The sequence below is a fragment of the Strigops habroptila genome, chromosome Z (genome assembly GCF_004027225.2).
Source record: "Strigops habroptila isolate Jane chromosome Z, bStrHab1.2.pri, whole genome shotgun sequence".
NCBI lineage: Eukaryota > Metazoa > Chordata > Aves > Psittaciformes > Psittacidae > Strigops > Strigops habroptila.
In genome coordinates, this window is record NC_044302.2 from 23,677,449 (window position 1) to 23,703,284 (window position 25,836).

At 43.5% G+C, this 25,836-nt stretch overlaps 1 protein-coding gene and 1 long non-coding RNA gene across 4 annotated transcripts in view; one reads left to right on the forward strand and one right to left on the reverse strand.

Annotated features, from left to right (window-relative positions):
• Positions 1-304: 304 nt before the first annotated feature.
• Positions 305-8,561, reverse strand: LOC115600752. The gene is made up of 3 exons (XR_003989136.1): positions 8,407-8,561; positions 3,372-3,430; positions 305-629 (listed from the first exon to the last, which is right to left on the reverse strand). It is a non-coding gene; the product is annotated as an uncharacterized LOC115600752 (long non-coding RNA).
• A 30-nt stretch (positions 8,562-8,591) lies between these two features.
• The window catches only part of ELL2 (elongation factor for RNA polymerase II 2), a 34,225-nt gene continuing 16,980 nt past the window's right edge, over positions 8,592-25,836 (forward strand). The window contains exons 1-3 of one of the 3 annotated variants that reach the window (XM_030470339.1): positions 8,592-8,932; positions 16,031-16,078; positions 23,301-23,422. In XM_030470339.1, coding sequence (XP_030326199.1) covers positions 8,804-8,932; positions 16,031-16,078; positions 23,301-23,422 — 299 coding nt within the window. In that variant the 5' untranslated portion in view covers positions 8,592-8,803. Of the gene's footprint in view, positions 8,933-10,509; positions 16,079-23,300; positions 23,423-25,836 lie in introns of those variants that run through there. The other 2 variants (XM_030470341.1, XM_030470340.1) reach the window with 2 other exon arrangements.

Consider the following 25,836-nt stretch of genomic DNA (forward strand, 5'->3'; position numbering starts at 1 on the left):
GAGTAAAAGAATCCTTCATAATGGTCTATATTTTATTCAAGCAATGAAACAAAAGATACTTGATACACAGTATGATAAAAAGTGATATGAAAAGAAACTTCAAGAAATCTGGAAGCTTTTACTGATTCTATAACCTCAAAATCAAGAGAAAAATATAGAAATCACATGTCATTCTCATAAAGAAAACAGTAAGTAGAACTTAAAGTTCACCATCACAGCCCTATTTTCCCCATTTTGGGAAAATTATGCAATTATAACTTCTTTTCATCTCTAAAAAAAAGCCAAAAAGCAAGGAGAGAAAGCAAAAGTCATGTTTATTTTCTTCTAATAACATTTGCGTTATACTTGGCTATTTACAGAAAGTATAATCACAGAAAGCTCATTCATGAGAGAAACCAAGAATATTACAGATTATTACTCATTTTTAAAACGAATGGAAGTCAAAGTTTCGGTCTGTCCTCTTTGCTGCTTTTCATGAAAAAACAAGACTGCTTCTGATTTAATTTTATGACTATTTTTAAGTCTAGAAATACTAGACAGGATCCAGAGACACTGGTCTGATGACTGGAGCTCTTTCTTCGGAAGACAGGGGATGTGAAGAGGCTGTAGGGTGAACTCTTCTCCATTCCCTGGGACAATATGCAGTGGGTAAACCCATGCCTCCGCAACACGTGTAGCCATGTTGCTGAGTTTGAGCACAAGCTGACCCTACGAACCTGGCCTGGGCCAAGCAGACATACAGCCAAGAAAACACAAATACAGTATTTGCAGCATTCTCACTGCTCAGCCTGGAGCAGTGCTATTCCAGTGCTACCCCTTCCATCTAGTATTAAGCAATAATCTAGTTAAAAGCCTCTAGACAATTTCAGAGCGCAAGCCAGCTTGTGCTAAATAATTTGTATTGTTCATTTCTCCCCATGGAAGTGCCAGGGTGCTGGCATCACCATATGGACACATGGCCAGCAGACACTGCACCACGCTGGCGCTGGCTCTGCACTGGCTGCTGGACACCCGAGACAACTGTCTGACAGAAAGAAAACACAGTTTTCCTGCACGGTTTCCAAATTTGATTTCCCTCAAATCATCACAGTGATTTTATGCTTAGTTTTAGCACATCTCACCAGGGAGACAAAGCAGTTTTGGTCCAGCTGAGGCTTCCTAGGACTGGATGTAGTATTATATGGAGGATGAAATCAGCTGAATTGGTGCAAACCTCTAGGACCAGCATATGCCAGTTTAAATTATATTTATTTCAACAGCAATTAATATACTAAATGAGATGAATTTTCATTGCAAATGCACAAGGTTTCTAAACCACGAAGTGTGGCATATGAGCTCTTCTTCCTATTGCAGCTGTGCCGAGGGAGAGCCACCTCCCAGATGGCCATCTGCTCCCAAGCGATGCTCCAGACCTCCTCAAAGAGCACCATGCACAGAAAGCAAGGAGGGATGCGGAAGACTGACCTCCTTCTCTTTGAGAAACAGGGAAAAATGACCCCAGTCCAGGAAGGCTTGTTTTAAAAATTGAAATCTGGGCAAAACTCATGCTTTCCAGAGAGGAACAAAGGGCCAAAAGACAGTGCTTTGCAACCTGTGGTTAATAAGCCAGGTAAAATTAGGTGTGGCAATACGGCCTGGCAACAGCTTTGGTTTCAGATGCCAGCCTGCTGATGCCGGTGTTACAGCTATGCACAGCCCCTTGTGCCACAGGCAGCTCCCTCTGCTCCTTCAGGAGTGGGAGCTGAAGCAGGGGGTCCCAGATGGGCTCTGCATGGGGACAAGACATTCAGACTACAGCATGAAGAGCCGGGGTCTCCTGTGATAGCATCCAAACATCTGCTGTGGCTTTGGACCATTTCTTTGACCATGAAGAAAAAAACACCCACTAAAATCACCTTAACTGACAGGGGAACAAATTTCATGCCTTGATAATGGATCAAGAAAATTATTCAGATTTGCAAAAAAAACAGCATGTTAACATTACAAACACAGGACTACTTAAACTAAATTCTCATGGCAGAGAGCAAGTACTTGATAGCTCTTCTGCTTTAGACATACATGACTTTAGTTTACTTTTCATCCTGCAACACTTGTGTGCATACTGAACTACCAGCAGAAATTGTCTTTTGGAATATCATGGACTAAAATACATGAACTTATATAAAACAGAGCAGCAACAACAACAACAAAACTTACAAAACTTCTTGTGAACTACTCTGTCATTCTATTCACATCTTTCAAACATTAGTATTAATGTAAAGTCAAATCATACTTTCTTCCTGTCTCAGCCCAGTGTTACCCCTTCTATCTAATAAGCAATAATTTAGTTAAAAAATACTAGATGATTTCAGAGGAGCATACAGACTCATCCTTGTGCATCTGAAGCTACTCTGACAGAAGTACAGCATTTGCTTCAGAAATGCCAGATTGTCATGAAACGATTATGTTTGTGTATAATTGATTACAGAAGTGGATAACGTCCTTTGGCCAGATGAATTACTGATCGGTTCTCCTGCTTCTTTGTCCCAGTCTCGGTTACCTTAGCAACTTCCTGTTACCCAGGGGAATTTAAAAAGCACCGCAGCTATCCAACTTGTGCTAAAACCAATGCAGTGGTGTGCTGTGCTGTATGCAGTGGGTGCTCCCCAACAGCGACCACACCTGCAAGGCATGTCGCCAGTACACAGGCAGTCTATGTTTAACTTAGTCTTTGCCTTACAATATTTTTTTTTATTTTAAGCAGGATAAAGAAAGGATTGCATTTCATGGCAGGAGAGTCAATAATACCTGCAGCAGACACTGTGGAGGAGCATTTGTTTCACAATTCTGCTGAATTTCAGGTGAAAAAGTAATGGTGATGATTAGATTTAAAATATCACAAAACATTTTTCCTTTCCTGTGTACTTTCAACAGCCTTTCTTTAACAGAAATCTTGCCTATGTCTTGTTATATGTGCCACAGAAATAAACACCATATATATATATACACAAACATCCATAGGCACAAGTTTTAGGACTGATGGAAAACAGCCATTAGCTTAAAACTCCATACAGGTTAAATAAAATAATTCTTCTTTCTAAATGCTTCCTGATCTTTCCTGTGCCTCATATGGACAAGGGCCTAATATGGGCCTAAATAAGCTGTTTGGACAACCTGAAAATGATATGACTCTCAGTCTCACACAGCCAGTGAATACAGCCAGTGAATAGTAGCAAAAATAATCTACAAACCAGAAATTATGCAAGCTCAAGCCTGGCAGTATGCAGATGTAGAAGGCAGCTCTACCAAGGACTAGAACTGCAGAGGAACTACGCATCTGACCCTATATGATACCTGTCATGGAGTTCACAAGAAGGGATGGAAGATCTTACTTTTTGCCACAGTGATGAACGATCTCATGTAGAACAAGGATCAGGGATTACAGTGATAGCTATAAAAAGAGAAACAACACATAATTCTGTATCACTTGTATGATGGACAGTATTTCACTAACACTATTTTATGAATGCAGTGAAGAACCATGTAAGCGGTTAAATACATTAAAAAGTCAATACTGCACTGGATTTTAAAGCAACATTTTGACAGTCTTGGAATTAATTTACTGTTGAAGACTACCAAAAACTATGTACAATCATTTCTCAGGTACACTTAAAGATTTTGTTTTAGTTCTCTGTGGAAGTGTATTTTTAAGCTGTATAAGGGGGAAATGGACATTTTTCTTGGCAGACCACAAAATATGCCCACATCATTTACCACGGCTCTTCCAGCAGCATGAATTATCACTGCAGTCTCCCTTGTTCCATGAGCAAAGAGCTTGGAGTGCATTAAAGGAGGAACAAACAATGCATATGGCTGTTTTGCAACAGTAAGTGGCCATTTCTCCACAAATGCTGGCTACTTCATATTTTTTTAAGTACCTTTGTTAGAGAAAGTGCTAGCCATTAAGACCTTGAGGGGTCCTGGTTATTCAAGCTGTCCACATTTCAGTGGTTTCAATGCAGCACCACAATAACAGTGAGCAGGACTGGAGCCATCTGAACTTTGATTGTAGTACCAAGCACAAAAAATAGAAAAACCCCAAATTCCACAGGCTGGGTCATGGCAGCCACCTGTGAGATCTGATCCTACTCAACAGGAGTGGGGGGACATCCTGCCATTGACATTAGCAAGAGGAAGATCACACCAAACCTGAAGTTGTGAAAATCCTTTGCAGGTAGTTGCCTTCATCAGGCACCTACCAGCTCACCCTGCGTTACCAGTACTCCACGCTCTTGTGGTAGCAGCACTTCAGGGGTGCTGAGCTGCCACGTGCTCACCAGCGCAGGGCTCCAGAGAAACCCTTGCCAGAAATGAAGGGTTTCCAAAGCATCGCTATCTCCTTCCTCCCTACCTGAACACAGAGCAGAGCAATGCTGATTTTCAGCTGTGGCGTCATAGAAATGACGCCATTCCTACCACCTGCTAGCTAAACCTTGCACGACAGTAACGTACAAGCCAAAACACCATATGCCTTAAAAAATCGTTGCTAAAGCTTGCTCTTTAATTTCGTGTGTGTGTGCATATAAATGCCCTACAGTGTTGAAAAACTGCAAAGCAATTTTGCTCATTTCAGTATGGAATGAAATACAGGAGAAGCAGAGGAAAGAATGAAAATAGTCTGCTTTTATCTGTCATTTCCCTTTGGCTGTGGTATTTGCTACAAGCCTAATTGCACACCTCTGAATCACATCTGTTTTTTTATATATGCACCCCCTGCCTCCTTTCGCACAAACACTGCTCTGTCACACCTCAATAGCCAAAGGAGGAATGATGCTGTTGCCCAGCTACCGAGCTGCTTCTTTTACAGCTCTTTTCTTCAAGAAGCTCATCTAGGGCAAAGTAGATTATGGAAGAGAAAATAGTATACAAAACTAGCAGTATAGTCAGTTCCTTTCCTTCATAAGCTCTCCTTTTTCACTTCAAACAACTAAAACCTCCCAAACCTTACATAGAGATACTAGCCTCTGCTTTTAGAAAGCAACTATCAGGAAGGAGCAAAAGGTTAAGCTTTTAAAGATGAAATTAGATTTCTGAACTTGACACTTGCAGAATGCTGTTTGAAACCCCTTTCTATGAGAAGATCTAGAAACTGCACAAATGTTAAAACTCATTTGGAATTTGCATTTTAAACAATCGAAGAAAAAAAAACAACCCACAAAACAAAAAGCCTTCTTCCATGCCTATCTGTGTTCATGAAGAAATTATTTCACTTATCACTTGCCATTAAAGCAGTTTGTGTCAATGTTTCTTAACTTACTTTTGCAAGATAAGCTTACACAATTTACTGTGAAAGAGACCTCTGTCAACTAGCCTAAAGGTGTCCACTTCCAAAGCTGCACCAGTTTAAGTAGCTCAGCATGCAATCACACCTTTAGTTATAAAGGTGAAACTTCATACATTGGCAAGACCACAGGCTCCTCTCTATATAAGCAAGCCCTTAAGACTCAAAAATCCACAGCACAGCAGACACATGGCTGTCAGCTCCAGCGGGATGCATACCGGATTTTTTTCTGGGGGCTGTTTGCAAGAAGAAGGCCTACGGAAGTGCTTAGTAAAACCACAGAGCTGTGGTACTGCCATCTACCTGGTAAGTTATTATTTTTCTTGTGAGTCTCATATTGCATCCTTGTTCACTGTGATCCTGATAATAACAGAAGCTGCACCAGATCCTAAATTAACTGCATGACCAGAAATGTTTCATTTCCCACATAACATTATTTGCACTCTGCATGTTCTCACATAGGAAAACTAGCAGCAGAAAGAAAATCTGCAAGCCAGCGAACTGAGCACAAATTAGGCTTTGCTTTTGCCATTGCTGAAGTTGTTTATTTTTCCACTATAAACCTTTGCCTTGTTTTACCAAAGCTCCTGGCTATGTGTCTCACAGATGAGGTTCTCTCTGCCTTTCCTAGGACTGTTGGTGGGGGAGAGGCTTTGCCACCTTCTTCCTGCGGTGATCTGTCTGGGAACTTACTGGAGGGGAAATGGGTGGAAAAGTCCCAAAGTCAAGAGCTAAAGGACACTGCTCTATTCTCAGTTTTTCATTCATCTGATATCTGAAAATACAGAAAAAAATTACGATATACATCGCACACTCCCAAAACAAGCAAATGGAAGCAAAACCCAAAAAACTCTCTAAAGGGCTGAGCAATGGTAGAATGTGTTAAGGGAACAGAGAATGTGCAAGAGAAATGCACAAGCTTACTAAAAGCATCAACTGTCTTCAAAGTGCTCACACAAACATTTTTCCTTCTACTTTCTTGTCCGTATTTTTGTACAGATTCTGCATTACCACTTGCTGCATATATTATGACCTGGTGAAAACTCCAAGACCTACGCAGTGAGGTATTTTGAAGAAGTACTAATGTCTGCTCTCCATACCCTACTGGTTCCCAAGATGTTACTTATATAAGAAAGCAGTCATGTTAAGAAAGATCCACATTCCAGAGAACCAGTCTTGCAAAGAAACAGGCAATCTTGATTGCAACAGAACACTGCATAGGCACACCTACAAGTATAACATTTATAGGTCTTACTTAAGCCATCCCTAAATAAAAAATGACACAGTATGGATAGAATTAAGCATATAATGGTGAAGAGACTGTTATCACAAGCTTCCTTTTTTTTTTAATTATTTTTGATTAGCTTAGCCAAAAAAGTGAAGCTAAACAGGTATACATCAAGAAGTTACCTGAAGAAAGGGAGTTATATGAGGGTGCATATATATTTATCTATGTGTCTATACATATATGCACATAAATGAAGGTGTGTGCATATATATCAGAAAGATAATTTGGTCTAAGGCAGTATAAAAGAAACAGCAACTATTATTGCTTAAACCACGACAGAGGAGGAGAACAAAACTGGCGGAGATGAAAACCTAAACAGTAAATTATAATCTGAGCATGTCAGCCAGGAGACCAGAGCAGGGCAGATATGGATGTGGTCTTGGAGGTAAAGATAAGAGTTTAATTCATTACATGAAAAATGTGCTTTGGATGATAATAGCGAACACATTTTAAACAGTATGCTTTTAAATGCCAACTCTGTGAAGACTGGACATGGGTTTTTTGGTGCCAGTTGACGGAGATGGATTGTAGAGAAGATGGGATAGGGGGAAAATGAAAGTAAAATTATTTTAAACTGCCTGTATTTTCCATGCATGTAAGTAGCTTAAAAGGCAACCCGCAGTCAGCAGGACTGTAATTTTGGTCAAGGGCTAAAGCAATCACTCTTTCATGCCAGCTCCTCCTGCAGAGAACGTGGGAGCCTTTGGATGCTGCTGGCTTGCCTCTTTTTAGGAAACTGTGGGGTGGGAAAGGAGGAAATCTCAGGGCGATTTTGTTATATAGATGAAATGAATGATCACATGCCTTTGCTCAGGTATTGGAACAGGCTGCCCAGCCTGTTCCAAAGCCTGTTCCAAGGCCAGGGACACAGTGTCACTGAAGTGTTCACAAACCGTGTAGCCAACGCCCTTAGTGACATGGTTTAGCTGTAGCCTTGGCAGTGCTGGGGGAACGGTTGGACTTGATGATCTTAAAGATCTTTTCCAACCTGGCTGATTCTGTGCTATCATTCTGAGTTAGGTCCAGCCTACGCTAGAAGGGTACATGTGTGCAGTGCTATGAAACTGCTCCTTTTCCTATGAGACAATGAAACAGCAGTTTCCTACAGAAACACTTGATCCACACTAGAAAGCTGCTTCAAAATGCCCAGTGCACTCACTATTTACAAAATAAAACAATAATTAGCAATAGCAGTGCAGTGGGTGAAGCTGGCAACCCCCGAGGTACCATCATCCCTCTCTACAGGTAGCATGCCTGAAACACGTGGGGCAGTTTCCTGACATTTCATAGAATCGACCAGGTTGGAAAAGATCATCCTTTAAGATCACCCTTTAAGATCATCAAGTCCAACCACTCTCCACCACTGCCAAGGCCACCACCAACCCATGTCACTAAGGCCCTCATCTACACGGTTTGTGAACACTTCCAGGGACAGTGACTCCACCACTGCCCTGGGCAGCCTATTCCAATGCCTGACCGCCTTTTTGGAGACAAAATTTTTCCTTTCGAACCTAAACCTCCCCTGGCACAGCTTGAGGCCATTTCCTCCTGAACTATCCCTTGTTACTTGGGAGAAGAGACCAACTCCCACCTCACTATAACCTCGTTTCAGGTAGTTGTAGAGAGCAAGAAGGTCCTCCCTGAGCCTTCTCTTCTCCAGACTAAACCCCCCCAGGTCCCTTAGCCGTTCCTCATCACGCTTGTGCTCCAGGCCCTTCACCAGCTCCACTGCCCTTCTCTGGACCCACTCCAGCACCTCAATGTCTTCCTTGTAGAGAGCGGCCCAGAACCGGCTCACCTTCCTAAGGCCGGGTTAGCTTGGCCCGGGCGCTCTGTCCTCCACCTCAAGACCCGGCGTGAAGGGCGCTGGTGCCTCCTCAGGCACCGTGCCGAACCCCCACACCTCACCCCGAAGCCGATCCCAATACCACCGCCGCCGCCCTGTGGAAGAACGGCGGCGGCGTGGAACGTCCCCTCAGTGACGCCACGCGCCCGCCCCTTCCTGGCCTTTATAAGGAGGCCCCGCCCTGCCGGGCTGGTGCGCGCTACGCGGCTACGCGCAGAGGGTCCGGTGGCACCGAGATGGACGGTGCGCGCGGTGGCAGCAACAGCAACAGCAGTAGCGGTGGCGGCGGCAGCGGCGGCAGCAGCAGCAGCAGCAGCAGCAGCAGCAGTTGTTGAGGGGCGCGTTAAAGATGGCGGAGCTGCGGGAAGGGGTGAAGTACACCATGTCCCGCGAGCAGAAGGCACCCAATATCTCGGTGCTGCCCATCAAGATGACCGAATGCGCGATGCGGGCGCTGGAGCAGTACCAGAGCGGCAAGGTGAGGGGGTGTGTGCTCGGCGAGTTCGCACCGCGGAGAGAGGTGTCACCTCGGTTTCGATGTGTGCATCCCCTGTCCCGTGGGGTCCCTCCCGCAGGACCCGCGGTGGCGGGCGGGCAGGTGCCGTGCCCCCGCCTCTGGGCAGCGCTCGGTCCCCGCTCTTGCTGCGTGGGCTCCCCCGGACGCAGCGCCCCGGGGGACGGGTCCCAGGCGCCCAGGTGTAAGGCGGCGGTTGTTGCGCTTTCCATGGCATTTGACGAACTTCCAGCCCCACTCCGCCGCGCTTCCCGGCCAAAAATAAGGACTCCATCGTTATGCGGTCCTTGGTACAAGCGCTGCTGCGCTGTCACAGCGGGTTGCTCGCACCTCTCTGGGGCTGCTGCAGGCTCGAAGCCAGCGCCGTGTCCAAAAGTGACTCAGGTACCTGGTTCTTGGAGTCGCCGCCGCGTTCCGTGGTGCCGGCATCCCCACCACTCACCGAAAGCCTTTAATTGAGGACGAGCGAGTTCCGCGCTCCGGAGAGGGGATGCGCGTCCCTGGCGACGGGCGCTGAGCTCCTCGTTTCGGGTGTTTCGGCGCTGTTATGGGGAGAGGTGAATCCTGGAAGGTCGCGCACACCTTATAGATGTCGCGGTTTGACACCGGGCGATTTTGCATGTTCGAACGTGCTCACTGTAAAAAACCTGCTTTTCTCGCGGCAGGTAGATAGATACAGTTTGGAAGATGTTTATTTCTGATTTACGAAAAAAAAATTACCTGTGTTCTTTTCTTTTTCTTTTTTTTTTTTTTTCCCCCTTTATCTAAACCAGGATGAATTTCCCAGTTAAATGTAATTTTCCATGGAAAAAGCATAATACCTGCCCAATTATCTGGATATTGCAAACTGGCTAACAAGCTATTTGTGGTCATTATGATCAAGAAAATAATTTGAGATTCTTTGCCCTGTTTCACTGTTTTTTCTTCTCTCTAACTGTAAATGAGTCTCCCAACTCTTCCTGACAGGTCTGCTTTCCCTAATCTGCTCACGCTGGAGTTTGAATGTGCCATGTGGAAGAATGTGGCAAGTGGAAGAATAATGGAACATAAAAACTTTGAACTTTGTTATTTTAGCCTCCAGAATTTCTGGGTTTAGGAAGGGTGATCTTTAAAACTGTTTATCCAAATCACACATTTCTGACTTTTGCACTGGCAGAAAATCCTTCTATGGCACTACTCAGGAAGTGATCTCAGAGTTATCTTGTTGAAGATTTGCGATTTGTTTTATTAGTATTTGACAATATCAGCATCAGGCAGAAGAATCAGGGAGGGAGAGGAAACTCTTTCTCTCTGTTGCCTCCATTTTGAATAGGTCCAGTTGTGATCTGCTAGCTCACACCTCTGCCTGGTGCAAGAGGAGGACAGGGTTGATGGTCTGTAGCTGGTGATACCTTCCTTCTGTCTAGCTTAATGCTCAGCTACTGGCGCATTTCAGTTCTGACTGTGCAACTGAAAAATTAGCAATGAAGGCTAAAAATCAGCCTTGCTGAGAACTGAGGAATGTGATAAAGGGAATACGGCGAAGGTAGCCGACAGCTCTACTGCTGCCTCTGTCCTGGGCTGGAAGATCTTATTTGTGTAATGTTGGTAATCATATCACAAAAAGCATGTGGGGGTGAGAAATCAGGATAACCCTCCCATGACCTACTTGTCACCATCACCTGTAGAACCTAGGCAGCTTATAATCAGTCTCTGCATACTTAATTGCTTAATGTTCAAATTTGAACAGTCTGCATAAAGAATGAAGCACTCACTCCTTGTTACCCCTGCTCAGGATTTTCTTAGCTGACATGACAGTTAAAGAAAATTTGAAAGACTCTTGAATTCTTACATTAAAAACATCCAGCTTCACCTCCACCTTCACAGATACAGAATAGAGGTCATATCTCTTGGGCAGGCCTGATCTCTGCAGCTTTGCATAGGTGAGGAGAAATTCTGATCCCCTACTCCCTTTATGCGCTCCATCATCATAGCCTGGGGCTGACTGGATTCAGGTGATGGAGAACATTTCTTGCCTAGATTTCCTTTGGCTGTATTGAGCAGCATGCTTTAAGATCCTTGCACATCATCTGTGGCAGTATTAATTTAAAGCATGGCTAATCTTCTTTTTATGTTCCATGTAGTAGGGAGTAATACTTTGGCTTTAGTTTGGTTAAGTGCCGTGTGTTGCCCTTGAAGGGCAGAGTTGCAGCCACACCTCTGGAGAGAGCGGCGACAAGTGTGGGATGACTTACCCTTGTGCAGCATCTGTGTCCTGCAGGCAGGATGTCCGGGGTCCTGCTCTAAAACCAAGGCCAAGCAGTCCGTGCCCACCTTGGGGTAAGTGCTGGCGGGAATGGGTAGAGAAAGGAGCCAGACTTAAGTCTTTCAAGCACCGTGGGCTGTTAAGCAGTTGATGGCCAGGCAACAAGAATACAACTTCATTTTCCAGTACAGCTACGTAGTTCTGCTTGTCAGCTTCCTTAGGAAGGGCAGTCCCATCTTCTGAGCCAGCACACCACCTCTTTCCCTCTCCCAGGACTGATCCTGTCTGGCCCCAGAGCTGCAACATCAGTACTGTGGCTCCAGGAGATGGGGTGAGCAGCTGAGATGTGCCAGGGAAGCTTATTGTGCTCTGCATCTGCATGCTGCTTCTGCTTATGTTGTGCCAGTGCTGTCAGTCTGGTTTTGGTGGTCGAGTGCTCTCTTTGGCAGCATCCCTTGTGTAGACTGCCACTGCTGTGCACTAGTCATGGGTACAGTGAAGATAACCAGGAGCTACAGGTAAGCATATTGGGTGCCAAAGAGTCTCAGTGAAAATCATAACTTGGCTTTTTCACATCTGACACCTAGAACTGCCAGGTAATGCAAATCGTTATCATCTCTTGCTGCTTGTAAAATGGTACTTAAGCCTGCTTATGGTGAATAGGATAAACGCACTGCTTTTTGTGAAGTGCTGCTAAGGTCTTTTCAATGTTTTGGGTTTTCCTGCTTACTGAGTACTGTGCAGAAGGCATTGCATGTTTAAAAAAAAAAAGGCCACAAAACAAAAAAAATAAAACCAACAAAACACTGAACTCCAACACTCAAAAAATCAGAATGGATACACCAAAGGAGGCTAAATTCCTGTTGCACCTCTGTATCCATGTGTTGAAATGGCTCTGCCACCCCACAGCATGGTTTTTTCAATGTATTACACATTGGGAAGTCAGAGTTAGCTATCGGAACTTCAGTAAGTGCAGCTTGGCTCATTGCTTTGGTACCTCAGTCTTTGCAGCCATTGGGAAGCATGATGCAACAGATGCACTTGCTGGAGTGTGTACATAAGGAGAGATGCTCTGTGGAAGCGATACACTCTGTAGTAATTTAATGGATTTTTGTCAGTGCAGGTAGTCTTTCCATCCAAATGCTTTTTAATTCTCCTTGCGAGACCTCTGTAATAAATTGTGTAGATACACAGCATGCTCTGAATTGATTAATAACATTTTTTGGCTCACTGGGCAGCTGTAAACCCTGGAAGGGAAGAGGAGCTGCTGAAAGAAGGAGGAGGGAAAGTGGGGAAATCCTTAGGATGGCATTCCGGTATCTTGTTCTAGCCTCCTCCTGCATAATACATGGCTCTTTAAAAATTAAAAAAGCATATGAAGAGTTTTATTATACATCACAATCTTTAATGTGCTGATACAAAGACATCTTCTGCTCACTCTGAGTCAACATGCCTGAAAAACAGTAGGTAGTTAGCTTCGTGTACAAGGGTGTTGCCTTATAAATATCTGAGTTATTTACAGTGTGCCATGTGTGTGCACAGATCTCAAGTCCTGCAAGCAGATGCAGTCCCTGCACAGAGACTTAAGCAAAACACTGGGCCTGGAGAAGCTCTTGAGTTTTTGGCCCCCGAATTAAGGGGAGATATAAGACCTGACTGTTGCACCTCTAGCTAATATTTTTAACCAGGCCTGTGTAGGAGAACTTATTCCTTATCCAAAGAAAGAGTAATTATGTAAGGGTGATGGACAGGGTCACTTTGGTGCTCTGCAAAGCTGTTGGGTACCCACATTTTGAGTCCCCTGTGCAATATGAGTTTGTGAGGGATGCGAGGAAGGAGAACTGTCCTCAGCTTGCTCTTTTCAGCTGTAGCAGCTGCCTTGCAAGGAGAGACCACGGAGGCTGAGGTGTGAAGGATATGGGACTGTGGCTCAGGGAATTGTAGGTGAGGTGATGGTAGAAACTGATACTGCCCACATCTTCAGTATTGGAGTGAGAGGGCAGCTAGTGAAGCTGGTAGAAAAAAGTAAAGCAAGTGGGTCTGTTCACCTGTTGGATGGTGGACTAGTGCACCTTGCTGTCATAGGAGGCCGGGAGTGGGCTGTATCAGAAGGTCTGAACAGGGACTTGACTAATTAGTGGACAGCTAGTGTATAAATGGATGCAGTACAGGACTAATGAGGCTTGCACCCTCTAAAACACCTAACGAGGGTGGATGGTAAGGAAGTACGAGGGGAATGGGCATGGGAAAGTGGTGGGACTTCTGGTCTCTAGTTTCTCCAAAATTTCATACTCTTCACTGTGAGAAAACAAACGCAGAAAACCTGGGTGATCTTGGGAGCAGAGGGAATGGGGGTTTGGAGAAGCGCTTCCTGCGTCTGTGCTGAAACCTGAGATCCACCTCCTCAGGTCCACAACCTGTGGTGGTTGTCAGCTTGTCAGACACAGAGGTGACAGAAGGTTTGGCTGCCCCACTCCCTGCCACAGCAGCCTGCTGCTCCAGGTCACCTCCCAGTGCATAAGTGAGACCTTTCTGCTTGATGCCCTGCTAAATTCAGATTATTTTTAATGGCATTTTCTCACACTGAAGCAGGGGAAGTGGCTGGTTACACCAGCATGGTTACTCCGGCTCAAAAACCAGTTTGTGTCAAATTCTGTGAGTCACGGCTTCGGTGGTGGCTGCTGCGTGGTCCTACGCTATCATTGCACTGTCTGGCTTGGTGTTCTGTGAATTGCCTTCATAGGTTAATTTATGTGTGGAGCATTAAACTTCATTCTGGAAAATGTCAGACAAGGGTTAGGATTCATAGCTGTGAGCCAGACTTTGGTATGTAACACTAATTTTTAAAATTAGTTTACTTGGATGTGCTGGTTAAGCAGACATGTACATTAGTAGTCTCAAACTCATCTCACTTCTAAAACTTTCTGCCTTTAAGTTGGAAGGTTTGTGGAGCAGATAAATTTTCAGCAAGCCATTTTGGTGTTTAAGGTTGTACTTGTTGGCTGCTGTGTATCTTGAGATAATGTATAAGCCTCCAATTGTGGAAAAACAAGCGTAGTCATTTTTAAAGACCCTACCACCAATTCATGTGGGAACTCCAGCTCTCCAGTGGTATTACTTCTGCCTGAGCCCCTCTCCGGGGTTTTGTGGCACTAGGTGATGCTCATAGGCAGTGTTGAGACTTGGCTTAGTCGTACATTCCTGCTGCCTGCCCTCCACCGGCTCCAGCACTCACTGGCACCTGTGTGAGCAGCATCAGCTCATTGCCAAGATCAGTGTGGGGAGTTTTCTGCTGGATGAGTGAGACAGATTTTATTGCAAAAGGGTGAGAGAAGTGCAAGTGAAGGAGGAATCTGTGGATGGAGGGAAGAGAGGACAAGGGTTGCATCTAACTTGACTTTCCAGTCCTGAATGTTTCTGAATGGCCCCGAAATTTTAAATCCATAAACACTTGCTTTTGCTGGAGTAAAGTCTTTATTCATTAAGGTTTCATCCTTTGGTGCAACTTGTTTACGTTAAGTGTTTGCAGTGGGTTGGCAAACTCCCTGTAACATGCTGTGGACAAAGCCTAGCAAATTGAGCTTGTCAGCATAGCTGACCTATGGTTTTGTGTCTAGCAGCATAATTTCAGGATTCAGTAGTGCTGAGCAAAGTCAGCATTGCTGCTAGAACGGGATATTCTTATCAGCGGGTTCCTGCTGGCACTGGTGGTGTTGCTGTTTGGGCTGTGTCAAGGAGCAGACCTGATCAGAAGCTAGCTTGTGATAGAGAAAAGCAATTTCCAACTAGCAAGCTCCTTGATTTTTTTTTTTTTGTTTTTCCTTTAACATTTGCACATCTTCACAGACAGTGGTGTCAGCACAGTAGTAGTACAGGACACTTCCATCTTTGCAGGTCAGGAGCAGGCTGAGAGACATCATAGAGGCAAAGTGCAACTGTATTTTGTTATTTTTGGCCATGTATATTTCACTTGACACATAGGCAGCTGAAGAAGTGAGGATTGTTTGGGTGAGCTCAGGATTTTTTGGGAGCCACTTTGATTTTTTGACTTAAAGACATGTGCTTGTTGGGGTTAATCAGCAAGTTAAGAGTGTGAGGGAGAAGAGGCTACTCCTTGCCTTCCTGAGGACAGCTGGGCTGACTGCACTGCTGGGAGATGGTAGGGTGCTTGGTTTCTAGCGTTGCAAGTGCTCCTGGCATTACTGGTCTATGCTTGGGCATCTGGGCAAAGAGCAGATCATCCGTGACAGTGGGAAGCGACGGGGCCCTGAGCATTGTCCTGACAAGGAAAGCTATTGTTATCAAGACCTTTTGAGTAGACAGGTTGCCTGTGTAATCTGAGCTGATACCTAGAACTCAAGTACATGTGAAAATGGTGTCATCGAATAGTCTCTTCAGAAATTAAGCCATCCCAGTCCATAAGCAACTGGAACAGCAGGGCAGGGTTTGAGAGTGGGGGGAAAGCACATAATTTTGGACTCCCACATTAGTGGTACTTCAGGCAGAGGGGGGGGTGTTTTTCGCTTCAGTGCTAGCGGATACCATTGTACAGCATTTTCTTGGACTCCCCATGGTGCTCCAGTGATGATAAAGTACCAGCTCTTGTGCTCCTCCGTGCCAAATGAAGGAAGCCCTGCATGCTGTGAGGAGCCTGGAGCCGCTGCTGCAGCCCTGGCCCCTGGGGTCTGCATCATGGTATGAGCATGAGGAGTCTGCTACAGGCGCATCCACCTTCTCTCTCTCTAGGCAAAGTACCTTCTGCTGGAGTGTGGAGGTTTGTCAGTTTGCTTACATTCTACTTATTTTTCCTCTCGTAGGATGGTGTTTCTTCTCAGCCTTCAATTCAGTTTCAAGGATCCCAAGGGGTAAGTATTTTGTACTCTTATTGTACTGGAAAATAAATGCACTATAGATTAACCACTTCCACTTTTTTTTTAATAATCTACATTTGTAAAATCTGCTTAATGCCTGATGTTTTTCATCGTATATTTACTTTGGAGTTGTAGTTGAAAGAGAATCGTGTTTTAGATATGCTTCTTTTTTATCTTGCTTTTGTCACTTTTTAGCCTAAATTTGAAAGCAACGGGAGTACCTTGTAAGTCATCAACTAAGCAGTGCAAACTTAATATTTTAAAATCGACTTTCAGTGGTTGGTTTCAAGGTGTAAAGCAGAACTGCAGTTCTGAGGGGTGGTTTGTATACCACACACTACCAATTGTTCTTGGCCCTATCCTGAAACTCTAATAAAACAGTATTTCAAGCCTGTTGAAAAGTTGAAGGAAAACATGAGGAAATGGGGCCTCCTAAAGGCCGCAGGTCCTGTTAGACAATCAGTTTTGCAGTGGTGCAAGTTGGAGAACTGGAGCGGAAGGTAAAATTAAATAGAGACTGCTTTCCAAGTAGAATGATTTAAGATTTTGGGGTTAATGTTTAAATTTTAAGGGATGGTCAAAGACTCATTTCTAAAGACTGCCCACAGATGTGAAACTACAGCCCTAGTCCAGCTCAATCTGGCTGAAGGGTACTCAGATATTGGGAGAATTGTATCTATAACAAAGCTACTTGTGCAGACAAAAGTCTCTTAAGACTGCACTTGTAAGAAGATCCTTTCTCATTGTAGCTTATTTGCAATTTAAATTATACTGGCAAATATTTATACTAGTAAAAGAATTTCTTTGCTAGACTGGATAATCATCTTAGTTAAGAGAATCAGCCAAAATAGCAGTACCAGCAGAGAGTGGATGGGAGCACAGATCAATCTGAATTCATGCTGCCATCAAGAGGAAAGCTGTGTTGTACTTGCTAATTTGGCTGGGAAGTAATCCAGTGAAATGGACTGTCTGGCTCTGCTGATCAGCTTCCTGACCCGCTGCCTGTGGCAGCAGGTTCCTGAGGGCTGCAAGGGATAGAGCAGGAGATGAGTCCAAAATAAGCTCTCAGAGTAGAAATAATTAACCTATCTGTTAGCCTGATGTCCTGCAAGTGAAGGAAAAATTACCAGTATGCTTTATCTGCCCTGCACCCACTCCTTCTATGCAAAAGTTCATGTGCTGCTTTCTTCTATGGTCTCTGGTAGCAGCTTCAAGGCAGTAGTATGTGAAGTTTGAGATGTTACTAGGCTGGGGGAGGCTTTGTTTCTCAGCTGTAAAAATCTTGGCTTTTTATCAAAAAATGTCAAAATCTGAGGGCCACAAGACTGCTGAAGAGCCAACTGTTAACTTACAGTGGTGTCACCCTTGTTTCTACTAAAAAGTTAATCCAGGTCTGTGCTATTTCATCATGTAACTCAGCAGTAAGGTTTGCTCTGTTGCTCTTTAAGGGGGAAACATCTGCAGGGACTTTGCTGCTTGCTGCAGAAGTAATAAGCTCTTATAGAATCATAGAATAGTTAGGGTTAGAAAGGACCTTAAGATCATCTAGTTCCAACCCCTCTGCCTTGAGCAGGGATACCTCACGCTAGACCAAAAGTACCTTTCAAATCTATCTATATTTAAAGAAATGCAAACTAGCGAAGTTATTGCAGGCGATTCCTAGAGTCTAAGACTCAGCAATAAGGAGAGAAATTTAAGGATATTAGGGCAGATGGTAAGTTAAAACAGGACATTTACTACTGTACTTACAGCAGGAGGGAAATGGTTAGCTCATCTCCGTGTATTGTGCAGCCATGTCCTTAGTATTTCCAGAGTACACAAGTTGCATGACAGAGGACTGACCTGGCCCTTTGACTGGGGCCAGGACTGGTTTCCATTTGCAGGTTTCCAGAGTGAAGAGTGTTCAAGGTGCATTCATGCCAAGGTGTTGCAGGTCACCTATGATGGCAAAGAGTTTCCCTAAATGCTACTAAAAACAGACAGTGATTTTTGCCTCTTGAGAGTATTTCCTCTGCAATTCATGCAACTGTCTTAACTTCCAGATGAGGAGAAAATACTAATATTAAAAAAGACTTTTTTTTTCTTTTTTTTTCTTTTTTTTTTTTTTAAATATTCCATCTCTAGTTACACATATTCTAGTGCCAGTCCTCCGTGGATGATGGTAAAGGCTGGAGTGGAGAAATACAGGTGCCTTCTGGCTTGGGGTGGTCTAGAGTTGCGTTAGATGTGGGAATTGAGGAAAGGAGGCTTACGTGAGAAGAGGCAAGGGAGGAGCTTTTATTTCATGTTTAACAAGAAGCCAATATTCATGTCAGAGGTTCTGCAGTCATGTTGCCAGGAAGAAAAAAAACCCAAAAAAACCCCCAGCAAGCTTAATTTTTTTCTGTTGCATGGTAGAGTTGCTCTGAAGGGATCTGGAGCTTAGTTGAAGTATGTAGATGGTCTCTGAAGGCACAATAGCAAATCTGCTAATGCAGTAAGATGGTTTGCATTCTTTAGGATAATAAATCAATTGTCTGTAGTGCATAGATAGCCTCTAGATGCTCTTCAGTTCAAGAACCACTGAAACCGTCCATTTCAGTGGACCGAACAGTTTGCACAAAACATAGATAAGAACCCTGTGATTTGTGAATTACTAAAATAGCTGGTGATTGTTAAAATAAACTTTTGCACCAGATCACAGGTCAGTACTTGGGAGGCAGAACTTTTCCTTTGTGTGGGAACATCTCACTCCTAAACAGTCTGGATGACAATGTCTGCTGATAGCTGAAATAGCTGAAGGACACAGAGGGACTGAGAGAAATGGATCATTGCATTGTAATTTTTAAGAAATACCTTGTAATTAAAGATTTTGGAGTACATACACCTAAGCTGCCTGGAGAACATAGCAGCTATGCTGTGCTAGATAAAATAGCCCTGGGGAATGTGAATACTGGCAATTAACTTTTAATGCAGTAGGGATACATTTAAATTTAAAAAAAAAAATTCTGTTTATAGTCCCATGTACTTCTGCAGTGATAATATTTCAGACACTGCTGTTTCCCTGATGCAGCTTCCCTCCTTTATTTTTAACTTTGTCTGCTATGTCCTGCAACTTCCAAATAAATTTATTAGACAATTTACAAAGCATGCACCTTACCTGCAACTGATGATGTCCTTGATCTCCTGCAGCAATGCACATCCCTAACTTGGAGAGCCCTGCAAATAGTAATTTTTACCTCCTTTAACCCTGTGTAGAGGCTTACAGCATGCAGTGGGTGCTGATGTGGGTGTGGTTTGTGAGCTCCCATATCTTATCCTTAAAAGGTGAGATGGTAAGGTTGGAATGATTCTGAGGCAAAGAAGAGAGAGATTGGGAGAGAGAGAGAGAGGACTTGAACACATATGCTGAACAGAGGCACCTGAAAATACGGTGCTCATGTCAACCTGATAAGATGATGCAGTACCATGGGAGAACAAGAGGAGAGAGTAGGTAGGTATGTGCCGAAAGAGATCAGGTGACTCTACTCTGTTCTTGTGAGACCCCACTTGGAGCACTGTGTGCAGTTCTGGTGTCCTCAACATAAGGACATGGAGCTGTTGGAGCAAGTCCAGAGGAGGCCACTAGGGGGCTGGAGCACCTCCCATACGAAGACAGGCTGAGAAAGTTGGGGCTGCTCACCCTGGAGAAGAGAAGGCTGCGTGGAGACCTCAGAGCAGCCTTCCAGTATCTGAAGGGGGCCTATAAGGATGCTGGGGAGGGACTCTTCATCAAGGACTGTAGTGATAGGACAAGGGTTAATGGGTTCAAATTTAAACAAGGGAAGTTCAGGTTGGATATAAGGAAGAAGTTCTTTACTGTGAAGGTGGTGAGGCACTGGAACAGACTGCCCAAAGAAGTGGTAAATGCCCCATCCCTGGCAGTGTTCAAGGCCAGGCTGGATGGGACCTTGGGCAACATGGTTGAGTGTGAGGTGTCCCTGCCCATGATAGGGGGTTGGAACTGGATGATCTTAAGGTTCTTTCCAAGCCGAACCATTCTGTGATTGTATCACTCGGGCTTGCTTCAAGCAAAATACATCTGGCCTGAATTGAGGATTCTGTAACAGCATGCAGTACCAGCAGGAATGACAGAAAAGAGGAGGACAGAAGTGACAAAAAGCTAAGAGCCAGAGAAACTGGAGTGATTCTGCACAGGAGCTTTCGGAGAAAATGATTAAAACTGTTCTTACATTAGAAAGTCAAACAAGGATGGTATGTCAGAGTGAGATAGCGTAGTATGATAGATCCAGAAATCAATTACTAAGAGGAAGGGATTAAAGTCAAGGGTCTGAATTGTTCTAGAGGATATTCTCTATTACTGAATCCATTAGATGGTAAGAAATTGCAAGCCAGTTTGAGTGCACAGAATTTAAATTAGCATTTTAAAGTAGACAGCAGAGCTTCAAGTTGCTCGATACTTGTTCTGAAGTGCTCCAGCCTGGCCAAATGTGACACTGGGGCCAGGTCAGGGCACAGCATGCCTTTCCCTGTGCGCATCAGGCCGATAATGCTGAAGTGTCTGCAGCATTGGGTTTTGCTGGGAAAACTCCCCCTGCCATGGGGTGAAAGGCGGGAGGCAGAAATGGGGTACCCCTGTGTGCCACAAACAATGCTTTTGGCAATGCCCTCATCTGCCAGGCTTTCCCGAAGTGGTACAGATGCTTGACTGGAGCTTGCCAGAGTTCATCTGTGTTTGTTTTAAGTCTTGAAAAAAAAATTTTTTTTGGTGTCAGTTAAAAGGGCACCATTCTGTGATTCTATGATTCTGAAATAGGCTTGGTGTCCTACTGTCCTGTGTGAGTTACTTTCATTCGGGAAGGTTTAGAAGTGCTCTCTGCATTCTTTTGTTTCCAAACAGCTTGAAATAAGAAGAATTTACCATTTTATCCTAAAGTCTCAAATTTTCAAAACAAAAACTTTAAGACTTAACCCCTACAGAATGTCTGTTCTTTCACTTATTGTTTTATGTATCCTATGCTAAGATTTTTTTCTTTCCTTTTTTTTTTTTTTTTTTGAAAAGAATGCTGTACTATCTTAGTCCTTCCTTATGGGATTTCCTTTAGAAAAGGCCTGAGCAATGGTCATCTAGTTCTTACAAAGTCTGAAAAAAAAAATATCCTAAAAATTTGAGAATTAAAGTAAATTTCTAGACCTTTTCTTTGCTTCTGCAAAGACAGCTGTCACAATGGTTGTAGTAGCTGGCTCCCTGATCATCTTCAGCCTCTGTGTGAGGGAATCTTTAAAACATTCAGTGTTTCCATTTGAGTTTGCTCCTGGGAGGTCGTTGTTGGTGATAAGCTTCATAGGCATCTGCCAGTTAGGAGGCAGACTTGTTTTTCTCATACTTTATCAATGTCTTTTTCAGTATCTGGGAGAAGTAAGACCTCACTGAAGACAGTGGAACAGCAACAAACATGTTTTTAAATGTGCTCCGAGGCCTGCCTCTGCCTTCACATTATTGCTTCAAAACACACTGAGGCACTCTGAGGTTTAATACCCACAGCAACCTTCTAGCATTTCAAATATAAATATGAGGGTACAGAAATGCCTGATGTATATGCACTATGATTCTGTGCGTACGCATTCTGTAGGCTAATCAATGGAAAATAAAAATTTACTCAAAATTTTGAGAATGAAGTCCCAGCATACATAGCAACAGTTGCCTGCTTCTGTCTGCTCGGCTGTATTTTTTGAGGGCCAGCCTTGGCTTGATCATAGTAGATAGTTGTTGTTTTTCCAGAAAGTATATCAGGCTAAAAAATATTACCTCTGCTACAGTGGGTTGATTTCAAATTGTCAAATTCATACATACATACATACCTGCAGTATTTACGGTAAAACCACTATGCTGAAACATTCAATCAGTAGTAGTAAATTTTGTAGAAAGTAGACGAATTTTAGTGTCATTTGGTCCCGGATGGTCATCTTAGGTTAAGAGTTACTATGTAGTAACCTTCATAATCATTAAAAGGTAAAGCTGCACATGTAATCCAAGTTTATGTGTTTGGTAACTCTCCCAATTTATTTCCATTCTCATATAAAATGCATGTATTGAACTTTTAAGCACACTAGTACTTAAAGCTTAAGTAAAAGAATATGGTGTTCAGGTGACTTGCTTCTCTTTCATGTCCAGTCACTGTCCCAAGCCGTTGCAAGCTCTGCCAGTACTAATGATTAAAATATAAATGGTAATGGAATTGTGTTGTAGTAGGACTTTGTGCAAATTACATTGAAGTTTATGAAGCCAGTCTCACAGGCAAAATATTGAAAGATTTCTGAAAGACTGTTAAATACTGCTTTTATATATCTTTGTCCATCTTATTTAATATTCCATTAAAAATTCAAGCAAATTTCAGAAGACTAGCTTTTTTTAGATTTATTGCCAGCTAGTTTTACCTTTAGAATAAAGTAGTTGGATGGCAGTAGGTTTTTTGTGTATGGCAGCAGATTAAAAAATGTGCTCATGCCAATTATCAATTTAATAATTTCTCATATTTACATTTTTAAGTTCCAGCCGAATGCAGGATATTCTGTACTAAGTCATTAGTTCAGCCAAGGAAATCCAGTGTTACTACATCTGACTAAACTTACAAAAATATTTACAATTTACATTAATGCAAATAATTTCATCTAGAGCTGAGTAGAAGAAAAAGGCTTTAACGCCTGTTGAAGTTGAAATTTATCCTTTATACTTTTAAGAAGTTTTACTCTTGTAATTTGGGTATTGCTGGGGCTTTTTTCTCTTCTTGGAGCTAATTCCCACATCTGCTTCATTGAGACCAGATAAACCACGAAATTGGGGCAGTGTCTGATATGGTTTGTGTGAATGGCACTCGTGTGTTCCGTTAACTGAGCTTCAGTCCATTTGATTGTACTTGGGTGCTTGCATTTAAAGTTAAGCATGTGTGTATTGATTGTACTAAATGGGGAAGGGTGGCTTGCTACTTGATCGCTTTGCGGAGTTGAGAGGCTGAGCGATGGTACCTTTTCCAGTGCAGTTACTGCTGTGACAGGCGCATAGCCAGCGCTGGTTCCAGAGGGAGAATTGTGCCAAAGCAGCCTTTTTAGTGATGTGACTGAAATCGTGAGAAAAGTTTTGAATCACAATTTCTTATTTAAAATTATGGTCCCAATTAATCGCAAGCAAAGGAGTGTAGACTGAAGTTTTTACATAAACTTTTTTTTTTCCTTTTAGCTTATTAAAATTCCCAAAGTTGATCAGCCAAATGAAGTGAATACATTTAACTTCTTAGTGTCAAATATTGGCAAAGATAATCCTCAGGGAAGCTTTGACCTGTTCCAGCAAAAGGACTCAGGGTAAGTTTTACTTAATGGTTTCTTTCATGGCAAATTTAAGTAGATTCTTAGGCTTTGAGCATATAGCAAAAACCTTTAACAGAAGCATGCTCTGCTGATGAGCTGCAGTAGAAAATTAATTCCCAGCAATAGCATGATTTCTTGCTAATTATAAATACTTGCTTTTATGTAGAATTCTTTTTGGTTTTGCTCTTTAAAAAGTAACTTTTTGAGTACTTTCTCACCTCCTAGTGCTGTTTTTTGAAAGCATTTGGAGCTCAGCATCATCTAGGCTAGACCAAATCCATTCTACAACCATATGTAAATACGATTATGGCTGGCAGCATGCTAGCATGCTGGCCACCATGGATAGTTGTCTTATTTTAAAAACCACATAAGTCAGTGACCTTACCCATAACTGTATGACCATGGTGTTTCAGAACCCAAATGTAATACACCAGTGCCTTGTCCTGGTCCTTTGAGTCAAAGTGAACAGTGTTAACATCTACTAAAAAGGCAAGAAAATACCATTTGCTTCAGCTTCTAGAATACTATGTTTAGTGTAGTAATGCTGGCACTGAATAACTGTTTGTTCCATTTGATTCATTAGCACATTGCAGGCAGAGTTCATGTATTGATTTGGGAAGCTGATAGCAAACAGGCTCATTAAAAGAGGTCTCCAAAAGGTGCTGCTCAGGTTCTTGGTCACAGGAGAGCTTCTGGCCTTGATTTCAAAGCAGAGATTTGTATAGATAGCAGGTTTTGGGAGCAATAAGAAAATGAGCTGATGTAATAGCTCTTTGCCTAACAGGAGATCTCTCAGCATCCTCATCCTCCTTTTTTTTCCCTTTGCTTTAGGTCTGTTCTACTACAGTACAGTCTTTCAGTGAACTCACTTAACTGATGGGATTGGCAAAAAGCCAAATGGTTTAGTGGCAGACCTGGGGGAGCTTGGGCAATGTGGGGTTTTTTTTGGGATTTTCTTTTGGGCTTTTACTCTATCTGAAAGGAGCCAGACAGCTTCCAAGGCTGGCACAGAGTGGTAGAAGTGCATGGCAGGGGTGAGAGGTCTTGCCTACTCTCCCAAGCATCCCTGAGGGCACCTTCTTCTTTGGGAAGGAGCACCTTCAGTTGAATTACATTGTATTTTTTAAAATAAATTTAAGCTGCTTTAGTTCTAAATAATTCTGAGTAGCATGTCTAGGTAGTTTTGTGGTTTGATTCTAGTAGTTTGTGGTAGTCAAACATGGTTTGACTACAAGGTCCTTTGTAGCCAGCTCTCAGTTTGTGCAAAGTGACTGCAAAGTTAATGCAAAACTTGAGTAGTGTTACATGCAGAGTCGTTTTACAAAAAAAACCCAAAAAAAAAACCAAAAAAAAAGAAAACCAAAACAGAAAGGTCCTCTGCAGGGTGTGTAGTCTAATTTTGTGTTCAGGGCAGCTCTATCTTCAACACTGGCTTGGATTTTGAAAATGCCCAGCCCAAGAAAAGGGTTGCATGTCTCAGTCCATGCTCAGCCATTCTGGCTGTAAAAAAGAGTAGGAAAGTCAGGGATGTTCAAGGAAGTGGGCAACGGGTAAAAGCTGTGCTTCATATAGCAGGAAGGACCTTTTTTATTGTTCATGTGGTGATTTCGGAGCAAGGAATACATAGCTCTAGGCTATGGACAAAACTAGCTGAAATACTGGCCACTGGCTTGGTCCAGCTGTGTGACTTTTAGAAATTATGTAAGTTAAGACATGAGATTCTTGACCCTTCTTGAAGTCTTGGTGGGGAGTTTCAGGGTGGTTAAAGTGTTCTGGATTAGCTAAAGCTAAGTCCTTTCCTTTGTCAGAGCTGTTCAGTAGCAGGTGCTGCACAGCGTCCTTGTATGAGCGGTGGTAATTAGGCCAGTTTAAAGAAAGCTGCGGGTGTGCGCTTGGACTGATCACGGTGGTCCGGGCTCCTCCAGAAACACCTCCTGGAGCCCAGCACCTGCCCTGAAGCCATCGAGGAGACATCGCCGTCCTTCCCCTCATTACAGGGTTTGCTCTCAGTGCCTCTTCTCAAATGAATGCTCAGAGGAGCGGGTGGGCGGAGCACAGGCACACCTCAGCACTGTCAAACGCACAGAGTGGGCGATGAAGAGGGCAGACATCTTTGTCAGCAAAATGAGGGGAGACATGGGCACAGGCAGTGTGCAGGTCTCAAGGGCAGGCCAGCTTGCCCTCCCTGGGCCTTGCAGGGCCCGGGGCCATCACCACCACCTTCAGTGGAGGAAAGGAGATGTATGTTGGGCTGAGAGCCACGCAGCCGGTGGAGAGGCTCCGGGGCAGAGCCTGCCTGCCATTAGGGTGCTGGTGTGACTGCCTGAGCTGTCCCTGCCATTGTCATGGCAGGCATTACCAGTACAGCCACCAGCACGGCCCTGAGGCTGCCCAAGTACATTTATGTA